The sequence below is a fragment of the Heterodontus francisci genome, chromosome 35 (assembly GCF_036365525.1).
Source record: "Heterodontus francisci isolate sHetFra1 chromosome 35, sHetFra1.hap1, whole genome shotgun sequence".
Classification (NCBI taxonomy): Eukaryota; Metazoa; Chordata; class Chondrichthyes; order Heterodontiformes; family Heterodontidae; genus Heterodontus; species Heterodontus francisci.
The window spans coordinates 53,185,224-53,204,981 of NC_090405.1; the positions used below are offsets into that span (position 1 = coordinate 53,185,224).

General features: G+C 41.3%; 1 protein-coding gene across 5 annotated transcripts in view; it reads left to right on the forward strand.

Moving 5' to 3' along the window:
* Positions 1-19,758, forward strand: part of myo9aa (myosin IXAa) — a 342,332-nt gene that overhangs the window by 211,815 nt on the left and 110,759 nt on the right. For 4 of the 5 annotated variants that reach the window (XM_068015624.1, XM_068015628.1, XM_068015625.1 and 1 more), the window contains 5 exons: positions 3,551-3,672; positions 9,556-9,697; positions 10,871-11,066; positions 15,877-15,996; positions 18,505-18,580. In XM_068015624.1, the coding sequence (XP_067871725.1) occupies positions 3,551-3,672; positions 9,556-9,697; positions 10,871-11,066; positions 15,877-15,996; positions 18,505-18,580 (656 nt within the window). The remainder of the gene's footprint in view (positions 1-3,550; positions 3,673-9,555; positions 9,698-10,870; positions 11,067-15,876; positions 15,997-18,504; positions 18,581-19,758) is intronic. The other variant, XM_068015627.1, reaches the window with a different exon arrangement.

Here is a 19,758-nt window from a genome sequence, read left to right on the forward strand (position 1 = left end):
TTTACAGCTGCAAATAGTACATTGTAATCTGCCTCAAGGAAAGGAGCGGCGAGGCTGCCTGACTGTCATTTTGATGGCAATGGATCTAACACTGTCAATGTCTCTAATTGTTTTGCTAAGTTGCTCCACACATGCAGTAGACTATCAGTTATGAAAAGGTCCTTTGTAGTTTCCATCATACTAGGATCTATCAGTAATTCAGTGCCCATCAAATTCATGAGAAATGTAGAGGAAGGACTTTATATCTGCATTCATAAAATGAATTTTAATATAAAAACAAAAGAAGTCCTGATTGAGCTCCTGTATGAACTGTGAAAAAGACAATCTTGTTGAAATTAATCCTAATGAAATTGAGCTTCTGGGGGTTGCATCAGGAATACACTGGAACCAAATAGGCAGTTTTAATCTGTTCCTGATCTGTGCTGGGAGGTGTGGGAGTGTGCAATTTGGACACTCCACCAAAGTGGCAAGATTTTCAACGTGCTATTGTTGATGATTTTCAACAATAACAGCTTGCGTTAAAGGCTGGCTCGGGTCTGCAAATGAAACCCGACCCGAGCCCAACAGAACCACATCCGACCTAGCCCGAGTCCTTTCATATTTCCCACACCTGACCCAAACATCAGTTAACCTAGCTTCCGTTTTTCACTTTGTTGCTTATCTGCACAAGCTTAAAAAAACTGTAACTAAACAAGCTTTCGAGTCCAAAGGGTACATTAACATTGGAGCCACTTACCGGAGGTGGTGCTGGAGAGTGTCCGACCCGACCCGAGCCCGAATGCCGGACCCCAAAGAGCAACCCGAGCCGAACCCAACACATGTCGGGTCCCGTCAGGTTCGGGTCGGATAGCCATGCTCTAGCTTGCATCTTGTAACACAAGTCCCATGGGAAAAACCCCTTAAAACACCTCAGGAAAAGCATGCAGGTTCTTAAGTAGAACTTCTATTGGTAGAAAGGTGGTAAGGGGAGGTAGCTTTGGAGGATAGTTCCAAAGGGAAGTCGTGGGGGGTAGGCTACTGGCCAAACTATGAACCATCATTGGTGCAGCAGGGAGAGAGGTGGAGAGCACATTCCGGATTCAGAGGATGTGACTGAGATGAATCTACCCGGCAATGTGAAAAATTGCCCAAATATGTCCTGTGCACCAAGAGCAGGATAAATCCGATCTGGCAAATTACTGCCCTATCAGTCTACTCCCGGTCATCAGCAAAGAACGGTTGTCAAACGGCACTTGCTCAGCAATAACCTGCAAACTGAGGCTCAGTTTGGGTTCCGCCAGGGCCACTCAGCTCCTGACCTCATCACAGCCTTGGTCCAAACATGGACAAAAGAGCTGAACTCCAGAGGTGAGGTGAGATGAGATTGACTGCCTTTGATATCAAGGAAGCATTTGACCCAGTACAGCATCAAGGAGCCATCACAAAACTGGAGTCAGTGGGAATCGGGGAGAAAACTCTCTGGTGGTTGGAATCATACCTAGCACAAAGGAAGATGGTTGTGGTTGTTGGAGGTCAATCATCTCAGCTCCAGGACATCACTGCAGGAGTTCCTCAGGGTAGTATCCTAGGCTTAACCATCTTCAGCTGCTTCATCAGTGGCCTTCCTTCAATCAGGTCAGAAGTGGGGATGTTCGCTGATGATTGCAGTGTTCAGCACCATTCGCGACTCCTTAGATACTGAAGCAGTCTGTCTAGAAATGCAGCAAGACCTGGACAATATCCAGGCTTGGGCTGATAAGTGGCAAGTAGCATTCGTGCCACGCAGGTGCCAGGCAATGAATCCCCCACTATCAACATCCTAGGGGTCACCATTGACCAGAAACTGAACTGGACCAGCCACATAAATACTGTGGCTACAAGAGCAGGCCAGAAGCTAGGAATTCTGCGGCGAGTAACCCACCACCTGACTCCCCAGTGCCTGTCCACCATCTACAAGGTACAAGTCAGGAGTGTGATGGAATGCTCTCCACTTGCCTGGATGGGTGCAGCTCCAACAACACTCAAGGAACCCGGCACCATCAAGGACAAAGCAGCCCACTTGATTGGCACCCCATCTACCACCTTCAACATTCACTCCCTCCACCACTGATGCACAGTGGCAGTAGCATGTACCATCTAAAAGATGCACTGCAGCAACTCACTAAGGCTCTTTCAACAGCACCTGCCAAACCCACGGCCTCTACCACCGAGAAGGACAGGGCAGCAGATGCATGGGAACACCACCACCTGCAAGTTCCCCTCCAAGCCACACACGATTCTGACTTGGAAGTATACTGTCCTTCCTTCACTGTCGCTGGGTCAAAATCCTAGAACTCCCTTTCTAACAGCACCGTCAGTGTGCCAGCACCCCAAGGACTGTTGCGGTTCAAGAAGGTCGCTCACCACCACCTTCTCGAGGGCAATTAGGGATGGGCAGCAAACGTTGGTCTAGCTAGTGACGCCCACATTCCTCGAATGACTAAAAAAGAAACATACAGCTCAGTTAAGGTGAGGCAAGACCAAGAAAGGATCTGAAAAAACAGACTTTGTAAATAATTATTTTGAAGTTAATGCAGAGATTTAGGAGCTAAAAATTTGTTGAAAATTTGGATGTTGAGATTTAATGGCAGAGCAGGCATGGAGCAAACCCAGGCTCCCAAAACCAAGTGCTTTGAGTGTGCTAACGGAATATACAGAACAAAATAAACATAAATGAAACCTATATATCAGAGTTTATAGTAAGTTACCAGAAACTTTCCTCTCTTAAATTATACAATGTTGTTTGTTACTTGTACTTATGGATTCTGAGTTTTACATTTTATGTAGCTCCTTTTGCACTCAGCAGGTGCATCATGGACTGTATTTGACACTGATGAGTAATAGTAGCCCAAAGCCATAATTACTTCGTACATGAACTTGCCCATAAACAGGAAGCTTGGCCCTGCAAACAGCTGACTAACCTGGGATTGAAGGCAAGCAACATACTTACTGATTTGAAACATAAAGGATTTCCCAAATCTTTTTGTTTTGTATCACTCATTCCTTTTTTTGGACATCAGAGTCCAAAATGCAGAGTTCCGTGGCCTGTGTCTTTTTTCATATAGCCCTGCAGTCCCAACGTCACTGTCCTGACATATCTATCCTCTCGCATTACCACCTATCTTTAACCTTTCTTTACTTTCCAAGAGAAAATGCATTTCTCACACGTCGTCCCCACTCACCGCAGGCTCCTTCCTGCATAACTACCTGCTCTCCACCCGAAAGGTTATTGTCTGTTTCTCTCTTTTGGCTTCTCCTAGGTTGACTTTTCCCCTTGGGTAGTGCCACGGGTGAAGCAATGCACTATATATTTGGATGGGACAGGGATTAACATTGATGGATACCCCCAGCTGTCCAGGTTATATGACAGAATTTGGGGTGTCAGTACGTGCCCACCCTGCATCAGAGGTGCATGATGGAAAGGCTGTAGAAAATGAACACATCCTGCATTTTTCATAGACTAATAATTCCCTAGTAATTTGGTTTCTGAATTTTGTACTTCTCTTACCTTAATTGAATTTTTGTCCTACAGGAGGAGTACATGGCAGAAGGCATTAGTTGGCACAACATTGATTATATAGACAACAGTGGTTGCATTAACCTCATCAGCAAGAAACCCACAGGCTTACTTCACCTACTGGATGAGGAGTGCAAGTGAGTACTTAGAACAAACTAGTATAGCCTGGAGTGAGTGATGTTCCATGTGAGTGCGTTATTTTCAAATTGCTCTGTTCACGATACAATGGAGATGTTCACTCCTATAAATTAAACTGGTTAATTCCTCTCATAAATTAAAGGAGTGAATAACTTGATGAGAGAGCGTTGTTTGTACAGCAATATTCCTGACTCTAATTTCCAGGCTTATCCTTTTAATTGGTGGATGTCCCATTTATCAGAACAGTTTCAGGTCTAAGTTTAGGTGACAATAATAAACCTTTGCTTTCACAGTTTTTGATTCTACTCAATCCTTCAGTTAGACTACCCTGTATTTACTTCCAGGTAAGCGTGATTCTCTATCAGTGTATGCTGTTTCGCAGTGAACTGCTGTGATCATGTGAAGGACAAGTACAACATTAAGCAATGACTAGTGAATTTTGGAAGCTTTCAATAAGTTAATACTTTTATATTTAAAAAAAATACAATTATGGGTGGTGGAAACCCTAGTACTGGAATTCTTTGGTGATTTGCATTAGTGGAGGCTGGATGTGGGCCAAGGGCTGAGTGGTCTGGAGGCTGGTAGTGGGTTTGAGACTAGAGTGTGGGAGATTCCATGAAATGGAGGCTGAGTGGACCTGGGGCTGTGCAGAACGAGGCATCAGAATTTATCAACTATACACAGGTCTTGTAGAGCTCGATGCTTTCGTGATTGAGCCGCTCGACTCCATTTTATTTTGAGAAATCGAGGTGAAGGGCACTGATTTGAAACAGAACAAAGGGTTCTCCACAGTTCTGATGAAGGGTCATTGACCTGAAACGTTAACTCTGCTTCTCTTTCTACAGATGCTGCCAGACCTGCTGAATATTTCCAGTATTTCTTGTTTTTATTTCGGTTCTCCACAGTGTCCTGGCAAAGAACAAAGAACAGTACAGCACAGGAACAAAGAACAGTACAGCACAGGAACAGGCCGTTCGGCCCTCCAAGCCTGCGCTACTTCCACCACCTCCCCTGGCAGCAAGTTCCAGGCACTCAGCACCCTCTGTGTAAAAAAAAAACTTGCCTCGCACATCCCCTCTAAACTTTGCCCCTCGCACCTTAAACCTATGTCCCCTAGTAACTGACTCTTCCACCCTGGGGAAAACGCTTCTGACTATCCACTCTGTCCATGCCGCTCATAACTTTGTGAACCTCTATCATGTCGCCCCTCCACCTCCGTCGTTCCAGTGAAAACAATCTAAGTTTTTCCAACCTCTCCTCGTAGCAACATCAAGTTTGAAAAGAATAGGGCAGGCAATGCATGAAATCAAAAAGTGGTAGTTGTGAAATGCTTTCAAATTGTAGGAGAAACAAAAGTCTGAGGGCAGTAAAGGCCTGTTGGGCAAGTTTGAGATAAGAGTCGGATGTTTATGATGAGTTGTCATTTCAATGCTGTGTGGATGCAGGGAGGAGGAAAAACATTGATCTGAGATCATACCCAAAAAATTTTGCCTCAACTCATGTGGCTTTTCATTTGTCGCGGGAGATTACAAGGCTTAAATGATATCTCTTGAGATAAAGTATTTCTTTATTTGTGGGTAAATCTTGGGCTTTGTTTAAAGATAGAACTAAAAAAATGTTTGCCTAAGTAGGCAGTTTACTCTTGCTAATAAAACCTTAGCTTAGGTGACTGTTCTTTGGCTAGCTGTGGTATAATTGGCTATGGTATTATTGAGGCCACTTACACTTTAAATGCTCCTCCTCACATTTGGCACTTGATTTACCTGCTCTGTGCCTTTGCTATCAGCCTGTTGGGCTGTGGGATGTTTCCTGAGCTGTAATCTGGCACTGTTCCCTCTGTTTACTCAATCAAGAGAAAGTAAAAGAACACAATTAGGAGATGGGATTATCCTCTCATCTAATACAAGTGAAAGGGACACTTGATAGCTCCACACCATTTCAAGCTTGATATTAGTTCGCCGCTGAGTAAGGAATGGCAGCCACAGCAGTGACGGAACATTTCAGAAAGTGATCCTCAGGCAAGGCATTGCTTATGTTAGTAACACTAGTGTAGTGGAATATTTTTATATTTAAACTGTTTGAGATCCAGCAAGATAGGTAAAGGTTAATTCAACTAAAGCCGGGGCCTCCTCAACTGCAAAGTGTTTCTCGAAACTCTTTGCGAAACACAGCTCCATTGATTAATTTCAACTCTGTTACAGTCTTTGCTGAACTTTGAATATGCAGGTTTCTCTTGCAGCACGCTAGGCTCAGAGCTAAGAGACTTACCCACATTTGTTAGTGTGCTACTTCTATAGACCCCTTTCCTATCCTGAGTGGCTGTGTTCTCGCACCTACGCTGTTTGGGATCATCTTCTCCCTGTTGCTGTCACGTGCGTTCAAGTCTTCGGAAGAAAGAATTTTCCTCCACACAAGATTAGGTGGCAGGTTGTTCAACCTTGCCCGTCAAAGAGCGAAGACCAAAGTACGGAAAGTCCTCATCAGGGAACTCCTCTTTGCTGACGATGCTGCATTAACATCTCACACTGAAGAGTGTCTGCAAAGACTCATCGACAGGATTGCGGCTGCCTGCAACGAATTTGGCCTAACCATCAGCCTCAAGAAAACGAACATCATGGGAAGGATGTCAGAAATGCTCCATCCATCAATATCGGCGACCACGCTCTGGAAGTGGTTCAAGAGTTCACCTACTTAGGCTCAACTATCACCAGTAACCTGTCTCTCGATGCAGAAATCAATAAGCGCATGGGAAAGGCTTCCACAGCTATGTCCAGACTGGCCAAGGGAGTGTGGGAAAATGGGGCACTGACACGGAACACAAAAGTCCGAGTGTATCAAGCCTGTGTCCTCAGTACCTTGCTCTACGGCAGCGAGGCCTGGACAACGTATGTCAGCCAAGAGCGACGTCTCAATTCATTCCATCTTCGCTGCCTCCGGAGAATCCTTGGCATCAGGTGGCAGGACCGTATCTCCAACACATAAGTCCTCGAGGCAGCCAACATTCCCAGCATATACACCCTACTGAGCCAGCGGCGTTTGAGATGGCTTGGCCATGTGAGCCACATGGAAGATGGCAGGATCCCCAAGGACACATTGTACAGCGAGCTCGTCACTGGTGTCAGACCCACCGACCATCCATGTCTCCGCTTCAAAGACATCTGCAAACGTGACATGAAGTCCTGTGATATTGATCACAAGTCGTGGGAGTCAGTTGCCAGCGATCGCCAGAGCTGGCGGGCAGCCATAAAGATGGGGCTAAAGTGTGGCGATTTGAAGAGACTTAGCAGTTGGCAGGAAAAAAGATAGAAGCGCAAGCAGAGAACCAACTGTGTAACAGCCCCGACAACCAATTTTATCTGCAGCGCCTGTGGAAGAGTCTGTCACTCTAGAATTGGCCTTTGTAGCCACTCCAGGCATTGCTTCACAAACCACTGACCACCTCCAGGCGCTTACCCATTGTCTCTCGAGACAAGGAAGCCAAAGAAGAAGAAGAAGACTTCTATAGAATTCTTGTGTGAGCAGAGTTAATCAAGAATGAATGATTGATTTTAGTTGAAACCTAGCAATTTTTTTTCTTATTTTACTGTATGTGTCTAAAACTGGTCACAAACAACATAATCTTGTCAATGTTTATTACCAGTCTTTCATTTGCCCTCACTCGTTTTGAGTGTGAAATTCATCCTGTACGATGTTGGCCCTGGAATTTGTGAAGTGTACTGTTGGGGGAGGCAGGGTGCATTTGAAGTTTTCATAGTTTTTCCATATTAACTAAGAAAAATACTCAACATTCCAGTCATGGATTATTCCCTCCAAACTTGGGTTATGTCTGAAAGGAACATTGTAAAATACTAAGATGAAGTACTGGTGCTTACAGGTTTGTCATTAGTTATGGGAGCAATTCTTGATGAATTAGGAGCAGCACAGGTAATGCACTTTGTACAATATTGAAGCAGATTGGTTTGAGGCGACTAACAATATAAGGGAGAAAGACATAGCAGTTCTAAACACAAGGAACTGATTTCCTGGAATCCAAGTTAATTCTGACCTGATATAAAAGCAGCCGGAAGACCGTCGTGCAAGATGAGAATTGGCTTACATTTGATTTTATTTTTTTCTAATATATTGGTACCACTAACTAAGCGTGTGTGACGTAGCTGGAAATGAATCAGCTTTCCAGATGTGTGGGGCCGTAGGGATGTTGGCTGTTTAAGACAATAACATTCTTGCAGTAACCATGTGATTTTGTTCTCTCTGGGATACACTATAAATAAGATCTTGTCCTGAATTTGCACCATCAGACTGCTACCTGCAGTGTTGACTTTGACATAGTGATGGATTTTATGAATCATTTCAATGTGACTAAGGCTGTCATTGCAAAGTTCTGGACAAGCTATTTTGGTTGTTCGTGATTCTGTCTGTTAACCCGCTGTTTTTTCTGGTGTCTGTGATGGGCATTTTGAGATTGAGGGGCATGATGCTGCCTCCTTTGGTTTCTTCAGTAGTTTGTACAGGAGTAATAATGAGAGGCAGTAATGTTACTATTTCAGGTAACCACAGCTTATTCACAAAGAATATTAAATACCGTAAACTGGTCAGTGCAGCCCACTTCAATCTGAGTTGGTTTATATAGTGTTGAATCAAGTGCAAATCAGAACCAGAATGTGACTCTTGCTTAATCCCTGATGAAAATAAGCTTTACTCTCATAACAGAAACATAATCTGCCTGTTAGAGCTGTAATTAATTTTACCCATGTATGAATAATTAGCAGCAACTTTCTCATTTATCGGGCCACAAGGTTAAATAGATATTCAAGTGGAGAAGTTAGTAGTTGTGATCACGTACATTCCTGCCCAGCAGGTAGTGAACTACTGGCCTGAGATTGCTACAGGTCCTGGACCATGCTGCTCCAGTTATGAGACCTGGATGATTGAGACCACCCAGATGCAGCAGTGACCTGTACTGACAGTGAACCATAAACCTAACCCTTGGACAACCAGCACTTCTAGGATAACTTGACTTGACAGGCTTAACTTGACTATCTTATGCAACAATTTCATTACCTTCAACAAGTGATAAAAACATGGAAAAGCTAGAATTCTGAAAGAGAACCCGCATCGATAAAGATAAATAAAGGTTAAAGCTTTAGGTGGGGACCTTTCATCAGAACTCAACTGATTTACCTTTCTATAGTTCTAACATTTTCTGTTCTTATTGCAACAAATCTGGTGCTTTAAAGAAAGACTTAATCTGTACAGTATCTTATGACATCTCATAAATGTTTGAAAGGGCTTTGTAATTAATTAATTGAAAGCAATAATACTATTGCGTGACTCACGTGACATCCGGTTTATACACAACAATTTCCTAAATAGCAGTTGGGTGATTGTCCAGTTACTTGGTGCTCTTCCAATAGTACTGTGGGCTTTTCCCTAGGAACAGGCAGATGGGACCTCGATTTACTGTCATGAAAAGCATGTCAAATCTGAGTGTCAGTTTAGATTATGTGCTCAAATCCTGGACTAGAACTTGAATCGACAACCGGATTGGATACGAGTGCTACCCAGCTGAGCTAAGCTGAAAGGATGGTGTCTGATAGCCATCAGACAATTCTGGTTGACTTTTGTTTTCCCCTTCCTCTTCCCTTTATAATCTAGGACACTAATGCTGATTACAGTCCCACTCCAGGTGAGATCAGCTCACAGCACGGGCCAAGGCCAAGGTCTGTCCATCCAAGTTCTGTCAAAGTAGCTGGTGGTGATGTATAAATGATTCTTCTATGAAGGTTATGGAGTGACTAGGTTAACTAGATCCCAAAAGTTTCAGTGCTGATGATAATCGCTGTGTCTGAACTTTGTGTATAATTGTTTTTCTTTCAATTCAGTTTTCCACAGGCAACAAATCAGACGCTGCTGGACAAATTCAAGCGACAGTATGAAGGGAACAATTATATAGAGTTCCCGGCAGTGATGGAGCAAGCCTTTATCATAAAACACTACGCAGGGAAAGTCAAGTACCAAATGAAGGTCTGTGCTGTTTAATAAATCAGCATCCATTGATGGAGAAGAATATTGAATAGATAATGGAGGGGGCCACAGACCATCTACGTGATCGAGTGTTATAGCAAAAATGTACTTGGTGCTGTGCAACTAACTCATACAGAGCAGGAAAAATCATGGATTCAATCCCTAGTCAGTACTGAGTTAGCAGATTTCAACTGGAAAGCCATGATGCCCGTGGTTAGGGAGGGACAAACGTAAGCAACATTGCAGCTCCTGATCATAATCCAGTAGCTGTTGCTGAAATGTGGGTGTGTTGATGCTACAGGAAGACATAATCAGATTGCATGTGATGCTTTCTATGGTGAAAGCCTGTAATACCCTCTGTGGTAAACTAACCCTTTCTGTCCATCGATCTTCTGAAGACTGCCTTCAGTTCTTAGCACTTCACCCCAGGAAGGATGTATCAGCTTTGGATCAGGTAGAGCAGAGATTCACCAGGAAGGTACAAGGGCTAAAAGGATTAAATTATGAGGATCGTTGGATAGATAGGCTAGTCCCTTGAGTATAGAACGTTAAGGGATGATCAAATTGAAGTGTTCAAGATGATTAACGGTTTTGATGGGATAGATACTATAGGATTGTTACTTTTGATAGGAAAGAAACTCTTTCTTCTTGTGGAACAATGTGTTTTAATCTTAAAGTTAGAGCTAGGCCATTCTGGGTGATGTTGGTGAGCACATCACATATAGGGTAGTAGAAAATCTCTTTCCCAAAAAGCTGTTGAGTTTGGGGTCAATTAAAAATTCAAGAACTGTGATTAATGGATTTTGTTAGGCAAAGGTGTTGAGAGATAAGGAACCAAGGTACGTAAATGAAGTTGAGGTTCCGATCAGCAATAATCAAATTGAGTGGCAGAAAAGCTCGAGTGATTGAATGGTCGTCTCTTGTTCCTGTGTTCCTGGAAAGAATAGGGGATTGGAGGAGTTGCCAGAGGCCTGTAGGTCCCAGTGGAACTGTGTGTCTGCATGAGTCAGTGTCGCTACGATAGGAGACTGAAAATTGGTGAAGGGGTGGAGGGTGGCGGTAGGTGTAAATTACTTTGAATAAAAAAAATTAATTGAATTATTGTAAAGAAGAATTTCAAAACAAAAATATGTTCATTCATTATAGCTTCCTTGTAAATGTATGTTGGTGTAGGACTTTCGAGAAAAGAACACGGACCACATGCGTCCTGACATTGTTGCACTTCTGAAAAGCAGTAAGAACGCCTTCATCTGCAGTCTGATTGGCATTGACCCAGTGGCTGTCTTCCGCTGGGCAATGCTGAGGTCCTACTTCCGAGCAGCTGTGGCTTTCCGAGAGGCAGGAAAACGCTATGTTGAGAAGAAACACGGTAAGGGACAGTGTGGACACTGCCGTGCATTCAATCGTTGGGCACAGTTAGTAGTGAAGCACTAGCCTTAGTTTGTTGTTACGTTCAAGTTGAATGGAAAATGTGTTGGCGGTTTCTGCAGAAGATGTTTGCAGAGCTAGTATTTAATGTAATCCATAATCTGTCCATAATGGTGTGAAGGTTTTTGACCACAAATTTCTTGTATTCCTGTAGACACTGCATGCTTTAATTTCCTTTTGATAAGGCACTGCTTATTGTATTGCCATACAAGTTCTTAATGGACTCTACTAATGCCGTTAGTATGCCACAAAGAAATTTTACAGGAGTATCTTAACCAGTGTTTTAATAGGACTTAAATTTGGAGTTCAGGCAGTAGAATACAGTGATTGGTAGAAAAATTAGAGGGGAGATGAGGAAAAACTTATTAACCCAGAGGGTGGTGATGGTCTCTAACTCAGTGCCTGAAAGGGTAGTTGAGGCAGAGACACTCAACTCATTCAAAAGGAGTCTGGATGTACACCTCAAGTGCCATTAGCTGCAGGGCTACGGACCAAATGCTGGAAGGTGGGATTAGAATAGGTGGATCGTTTTTCGGCCGGCACAGGCACGATGGGCCAAGTGGCCTCTTTCTGTGCCTTAAACTTGCTATGATTCTATGAGTACCAAAAGGGCAGAATCACTATACTGTGTAAATCTGAAAAAGAAGCACCCAAATGCTGAAGATCTGAAATAAAAGCTGGAAATGCACAATTGGTCTATTAACCCATCTAACCAGAAACCAGAAGGGGCGGCGCAGTGGTTAGCACCGCAGCCTCACAGCTCCAGGGACCCGGGTTTGATTCTGGGTACTGCCTGTGCGGAGTTTGCAAGTTCTCCCTGTGACCGCATGGGTTTTCGCTGGGTGCTCCGGTTTCCTCCCACAGCCAAAGACTTGCAGGTGATAGGTAAATTGGCCATTGTAAATTGCCCCTAGTGTAGGTAGGTGTTAGGGAATATGGGATTGCTGTTGGGTTAGTATAAATGGGTGGTTGTTGGTCGGCACAGACTCAGTGGGCCGAAGGGCCTGTTTCAATGCTGTATCTCTTAAAAAAAAAGAGGGTAATATCTTATATCTGATATAGGGCACAGAAACAGTTCATTCGGCCCAACCAGTCCAGGTTGGTGTTAATGCTGCACTTGAACCTATTCTGGATCAAGGAGCAGTAAATCTGTCTGTATAACTGTCTTTTTCACTTGTTAGAATATTGAATGTTTTTCAATATATACTGCAGGCATTAGTTCTGTTTTTCTAAAACTGCTACAATCAAGTTTGACACAAAAAACTGTTGAATGTGTCAAGGAACCAATAGATGCTCGATACTTGAAACTATTTTAAAAAGATTGCAAATTGAGTTTTTCCAAAATGTACTGAGGCATTCAAGATACTTTTCTATTTCAAGACAATAACTATGAGATTGCATCATCAGACGACTTCTTTACAGCAGAGATTTCATCATCTACTGGATGAAAAGACAATTCAAGGGGTTCATGTCAGTGCATCCTCTTGGAAATGCTCAGCAGCCATGCAGACTGCAATATCATTCAGTCTTCTAAATTTAACCCTTCTCCCCACTAACTTGATCTGGGGAGAAAGAAAAAAATGAAGAGGCAAAAGTCTGAGGTGACAGTAAATGTTGCTAAACCATCTCGCACAATAATTTGTAGGAAACTCCATCCCTAAACATGAGACACGGAGTATTTACTTAATTATATTTATTCCCATTTTCGGTTTTGAAAATTTCATACAAAATGCTTATTCAGATATCAAGTTATTCCTCACAGATTTCTCAAACAGTAGGAACCAGAAGATCTTCAGTTCAGTCCCTAGTCTCTTTTGAGTCAGTTGATTTCAGCTGGATGAGTTTGATACTGCTAGATATAACACTGGGTTTTCAATCAGCACTGCTTCTAGTAAGTAATGACCCTCAAGGTGGGAAACTCCCAGATCTGATGTGAGATAACCTGGCTTTTACTGCTTAAATTGGGCAGTGCGGCTATATATGAAATTCTTTCTTCCTACTCCAGAAAAGAACGTTTTTTTTTGGAGATGCGTTTTGAAGAAAAATTTGTAATCATTTTTCACCATTTTCCTCTCAGTCCATTTTTATCCCTTCTTGACTGACGTCGTTGATTGTCAGTGATCCATCAGGTATCTCACCTAAGTGACCATTCACGTAAAACTCAAACAATGCGCATTAGCAAACTATTCAGGGCGGGGAGGGAATAGCAACTGAAGCTGATCCTAATCCTGTCCAGTTGGCTATGTACTTTCCAGCATGGATCACGATATTATTTTTCTCGTTCCTAACCCAGGATTCTCTCTCAGATTAATTTTATTAGCCTCATCACTGCAACTGAGAGCTAACTCAGCACAGAAGGGATCGAACCTGGGACCTTCCTGGTCTGTATGGCTCAGTATCACCCTGGGCGTATGCCTAATTGGTCATGGGAGAGTTTGTTACTGATTAAACAGAAATTCTGTGTATATAAACTGACCAACTTACTAAAAGAATTGCAATTTTGAAAACTTTCTATGAATTAATGCCAAACTAGATACCAGGGAGTATACTTAAATATTAATAAAGCATTTGGCAGCTGATTTGGCTCTCTGATTTGTGGGTTTTTAAGTTTCATCAGCTGAGGAAATAGTGATTGGAGTGATTTATTGTAGGCTGCTATTCCTCCATTGTACTGGACAGTGTCTGACTTTGGTGCATCCCTTAAACTCAAGTACTGTTGAATTGACCAGTGAGTTACTGAGAGTGTCACCATGAGGAATGCCACAGATCGTTTTGATACCTGGTTTAAATTCTTAAGACTATGGAGTCTCACTGTAGTTGCTTAGAGAGACATGTACCTTGCCCTCAGACAAGACTAGGGCAATGATTTGATTTAATGTTAGAGACTGGCATTTTTACTGCTTTGGGGACTATGCAAAATTATGTTGCTTCTGCAGCATATCACGCTGCAAATGATAAATGTAGAAATACACCGGATTTGTACTGCACATAATTATTTTCCCAAGTGATGGCATATTCTCTGTAATATAGAATACCACTTAGACTACTCTGCTATGCCACTTCACAAATAAGCCATCATAAAATACATTGAGAGAGGATGCAAAGACAGGTATCAAGTTTTAAATTACATTGGTTGGCTTACGGAAACTGGGTGATGCATGTCTCTTGCAACATAAACCATGATATAAGGGTGACTTCTGGCTATACTGCCCCTGAACCTGAACTAATCTAACCGTTCAAGTCCCATAAAGATCAAACCCCACCTAGTGGTGGAAAACCTGACTTTACAGCATTTAAATTCATTTTCTCGGTCCAGAGGCATTTACTGTGATATTTTTGAACATGTCCCCTGTCAGACCTTAGAATTTTTGCAATCCGAGATTGACCTATTTCTGTAAGTCACAGTTTGTGAGCAATTTAACGTTTATTGCAATTGGATGCCATTGCATCGGTATGATGGTTTATGTAGGCTTTCGTTTACTATTTCTCACTTTAATCAGTGCACTTCTGCCCTTCTAGAGCTGGGAAGATGCATTTGTTTTATAGAAAGACGCATCATCATGCTATGGCAGCAGGTCCGCACTCTGAATACTCTGTCTAGTACAGCCTTGCTCTGCAGAAGTAGAACACCGCTCTTTATATCTTCAGCTTTATGTAGAATAACCTCTATTTCTTCCACCTCCTCTGTGCTTAAGATCAGCAAAGTAAGAAACCTTTGTGAAAACTGACGGATTCAGTGCTTTTCCTTATGAATAACCATACAGTTCCAGTAATTAGAAGCTACTGAAGAAAAAAAAACTAGAGTCCTAGTTTGAAATGTATGCATTTAACATGTAGATGGTAGACTATTAGGTGTCATTGAAAAGCAGTCTTATTAGGTTTTCATTGTACATTACATAATTTATCTTTCCTTTCTTCCACCTCTCCCCTGAAGAGGCTGAGTTACATTTGGAAATACAGTGCCATGAGCATCAGCAGCCCTCTGTAAACTCACCCAAGTAGCCATTCTTTATGTACAAGCCCAGATGATGAGTTTTGGTAGACTCTTCAGCTGTGAGAGGTGTCACATTTGAGCTTGCTCCTATCCACAGCACACATGCACCGCTGTTCCGGCTATGTAATTCAGCAGCTTATTGCTTTGTTGATCCACCATCTTAATTTAAGCTATTTCATCAGGTTTAGGTGAGACATTCTGGTGGTGATGACGATCAGTAGACAAAAATTGGGGCAGTAGCAGTTTAATTTTAAAATTTCAAGTGTTTTTTTTTAGACCTGTCTTCAGAGAAATGGCTGTTATAATTTTGATAACTTAATGCAGGGGGTTGGTTTATAAAGTGCCTATTAACCTAGATGGAAAGTGTATTTTTTTTTGTCTCTGCTTTCTCAGCTACATTACTAAAAACAAGTTGACTCGTACATTCCATTGTTAGTAGTATTTTGATTAGTGCTGATTTTCTTAAATAGATAGTCCATAGCCACAGTATGTAAATTCTGCCTTTCTCTTAAACTGCCTTTCTCCGACAGTGAAGTGCATAGAGGCTTTCTGCAGTTCATTAGAGATTTAACTCTATCACTAAATTAGATAGCAAAATAGTCTCTTTCTAACAACAAAATAGAACAGATGTGCTTCACTGTAATTGTGATATTTGAATTCTTGTAGAAGTTTCTCAGTCTTTCAGATTCCTGTCTGTTATAAATATCTCTATCTTGTATTTTGTATTTTTTCTTTTGTTTTCATTTTGCTTCCCAAGGGCATGATGATGCTGTTCCATTCTCGGTTTTGAAAAGTGTCGATAGTTTTAGCTTTCTGCATCACCCAGTCCATCAGAGGAGTTTAGAGATTCTCCAGAGGTGCAAGGAGGAGAAGTACAGTAAGGCTCCAAATCTAGCAATATTCTCTGACATTCCACTTACCCACAGGAAATGGGAGTCCAAGAGCATTCACTCAGGGCTAGTGGTCTTCATTAACTTATATATATATATTATATATATATTTTAAAAATTGTTACTGATCTTGCCAACTAACTGAGGCTAACACTTTGAATTTTGCCAATGTGAGGGCGTAGGAGCGCAATGCTGGACAGTATTTGAACACGATCCAACCGGGTACTTGTGGCCTCACCAGCTGCTCACAGTGGGTAATGAAGACCACTGACTTGAAGCCAAACACCACCAAAGGATTCTGGGATGTTTGTGGTTTCTAAACCACACACTTTAATAAAGAAGGCAAATGATGTATTTTAAAAGAAAAACTGAGGATAAATAATCCAAGTTTCTTATGTACTCCAAATGGCTTGCAGAGGATGAAATGAGAAACAGGTTGTGACTTCTTTACCAGAAGTCTTCAGTAAACTTTCTAAGTGTGTAAACCTCAAAATACAATTTCAGATTATTTTCCCATATCTTTGCCCTGTATTCTCAAAAGTAGTGTGAATATACATCCCACAGTTCTTTGGCTTTGCTGATAGAGTGAATGGTGTTGGCCTCGATGTCCTGTGTCCATTTCCCAGCTCTCCTTCCTGTATGGTGACTAACACTAGTTCTGCATGACCTAAGCTGATCTCCCTGCTTGAGCACTAATAATTTCAGCTGACTCTTTTAATTCTAGACAGATAGCACCAGTATCACCGCACCTCAGTTCTTGTGTATGAAAACAAAAATTGAGGAAATGACGGGTGTGAAGTGATTGGCTCCTCTTTTTGGAATGTGGCAGGCCCCCGTCTACTGTCCGAATCCCCTGTTTCCTTCCTCCATTATACTTTGTTTTTTATTTATCTAATCAGCTGTATGTTTTCTAGATTGGTTTCCTTGCAGTCCAGAATGCTGCTTTCCCATTCTGGTAGGATCAGGGCTTGAAGTTTGTTTTACTGTTAATTAAATTTCATTGAAAACTCTTATGACTAATATTTAAACATGAGACAAAAATAGTAAAACATTGTATGAGTTTAAAGTTTCAGTGTCATTTAAAAAAATTTCCGCTCAGTCTGGTCCAAAACCTTGATGGAATGTGAAAATTATGTATACAATAGATATTTGGATGCCACAGTCAGCAGGTGAAGTGTTAACTTCTCAAAATCCAGTCATGATTTCCTAGAACTAAGCTAAGTACGGTTGCATAGGTAAGCTCTGTTTTCATGTAGCACATTGTCTGTCTTGTTAATCTCAAGTAAATCATATTTGTACAGATCCAGAGTTCTTGAAAATTAAAATAAATTCCCAAGTCCCAGTTGAGAAGGTTACACTGCCCACATATCTACATACCCAAGGAGGTATGTTTTATGTTGGATAACATCCTTATTTGTGGGGAGGAATGGGCCTGTGTTAATTATTAGGAAGGATAGCCATGTATTTGTCATGGGAAGGGGTGACTATGTGTTCATTAGTGGGAAGAGATTGCCTCCTGTTTGATCTTTTTCCCCCCCTAATTGTAAGGCAGCTTCTTTTGAAGTTTGTCCAGAAAGCATTAATTTGAATTTGAACAAAGCTGGATGCCAAACTCGCTCTTGAGTGTTTTGATGCTGAATGGGTTTCAAAACATTTCCTCTTCAAACACAAAAGTTCAGTACCTCAAGTAAAGGTTGTACAATAAAATATTGCATTAAATTGGTAGCCAGAATTGTTGGCCAAGAATAGTATGGTATTTTTATTCACTAATTTGGTTTGATCTTGGTCAGTTGGGCTAGTTAATAGTTCCAATGTAACAATTTTGGAACATGGCATCTTTTGTGGCTTTGTGTATCTGAGCTTTTATGCCTGCTCTGTCAAGTGGGTTTTGTGGGGTACCAGTGAAATTTGAGGTGAGATAGCAGAGAATATGATTAAATAAGTTCCCTTCTGTTCACTCTGGAGTCATGGTTTCTGTTGGCAGAATTGATAAATGGTGGATCTGTAATGCTTCCTAAATATTTTTGCTGCTTCCCTTGCTTCTGGTCTTGTAGCCTCATTGACCAATATTCTTTTTTATATGTATTTGTGATGCTTGTTCAGCTCCCTGCCTTTTGGCCTGTGCATTCTATAGGTTAGGCACTAAGTATCTAAAGGTTCTGGCTGTGATCTAACACTCTTGGGAAAAGAAGTAAAATCTTGCAATGGCACATGTTATAAAACAGCAGATTTGAACAATTGCTTCAAGTGCCAGGACATAATTTGGCAACCCTTTTTGGCTTTCCATTTTTGTCGCAATTGCTTATTCCACCCCACCATAGTCATGCCTTGTGTGGAGTAATTCTGCATTGCAGCTGTAGAGGTGCTACAGGAATACTTCAGGTTGTTTCTGCTAATCTACTTGCAGCATGCTGCAACACGTGCATGCTTCACTTTCGCTGCTGCTAGTTTCTTTCTGATCAAGTACTATCTTAGAACTTGTTTTGCTGTGATAGGTATTGCAAGGAAAAGCCCCAGGATGCCGTTATCTAACTTGCAAGGAACAAACACAATCAATGACAAATCAACACGGTAAGGACTTATTTATTTGTTTGCTTATATATATATATTTTTTTTTAAATGCTAACAAATGCAAATTGTTTGCCATATCTTAAATACTCGTCTCTGCAAACAATTTTTTACTGTGTGTTTCTGATGGTAAATATTAGAAAGGAAATTTGAGAAAACGGTGGCTACATCTTGAGATATAGCATTTCTGGAATGCAAAATTTTAAAATGTTACATCTCATCTTGATGCAGGTAAACTGCTGTAGCTAAGAGTGTTAATCTTAAGGTTAGTAATTTAAACTAAAATATAGAGCTGTTCGGAGGGGAAGGAAGAGACACAAACACAATCGGAATAATTTTGCTTCCAAAATTAGTGGCTGGGTTGGACACTGGCTTCTTACCATTGGTATCTGGATTAAAATCCATCTCAAAGAGGTGAAGGTTCGTCTTCTGGCCATAAAGGTTTGATATGAAATGTGAACAGTTTCCACATCTTAACTATTGCTGTATCTGATCTGAGTGACCAGCATTAACATTCTTCACCTAGGTGATTTCAAAATTAACAAAAAGTGAAGCTTGAAAAGCTTGTTTGTGTAAAATGTTTAAAAATTAGTAATTAAAACAGTTCTATGACACTATAATTGCAATAGTACTCTGGTCTTTAAGCTGGGGAGCGGGAATTCTATACAACAGGAGGGAATGAGAAAAGTTTGATGTGTGTGACTTCTCTGCTTGGATCAGAATTATATCGCTCTTCCTGTGCTGTATTATATAAGCAGCTATATATATTGTACACACGACTGTAATTATTTGTACTGCATAATAAAAACAAAGTTCTGCAAATGTAAAATGTGTCAGTTAATATCTGAAAGAAAAAGGTTACAATTTTAGTTTGAACTTTTCATCATTATAAGTTTATAAAGATTCCCCTATAATATATTTTAAAAAATTATGGACTATCCATGTTGTATGAATAAATTGATGGAGTGAACCGTGATCTTTGTAATGCCTGAGTTTTATTTTGCTGTCAGTATCTAGTAATAAAAGCTTAATGTGCCAGTGACTCTACTTGAGTCAGTGACTTAAGCCTATTGCAGGAATGCAGTGTCAGAAAGCACATCTTGTTCTAAGATCTCCTTAGGAAACTGCATGCAACTAATTTAATCATTACACTTGGGCGGAGCCATTTGAAGTTTGAATCA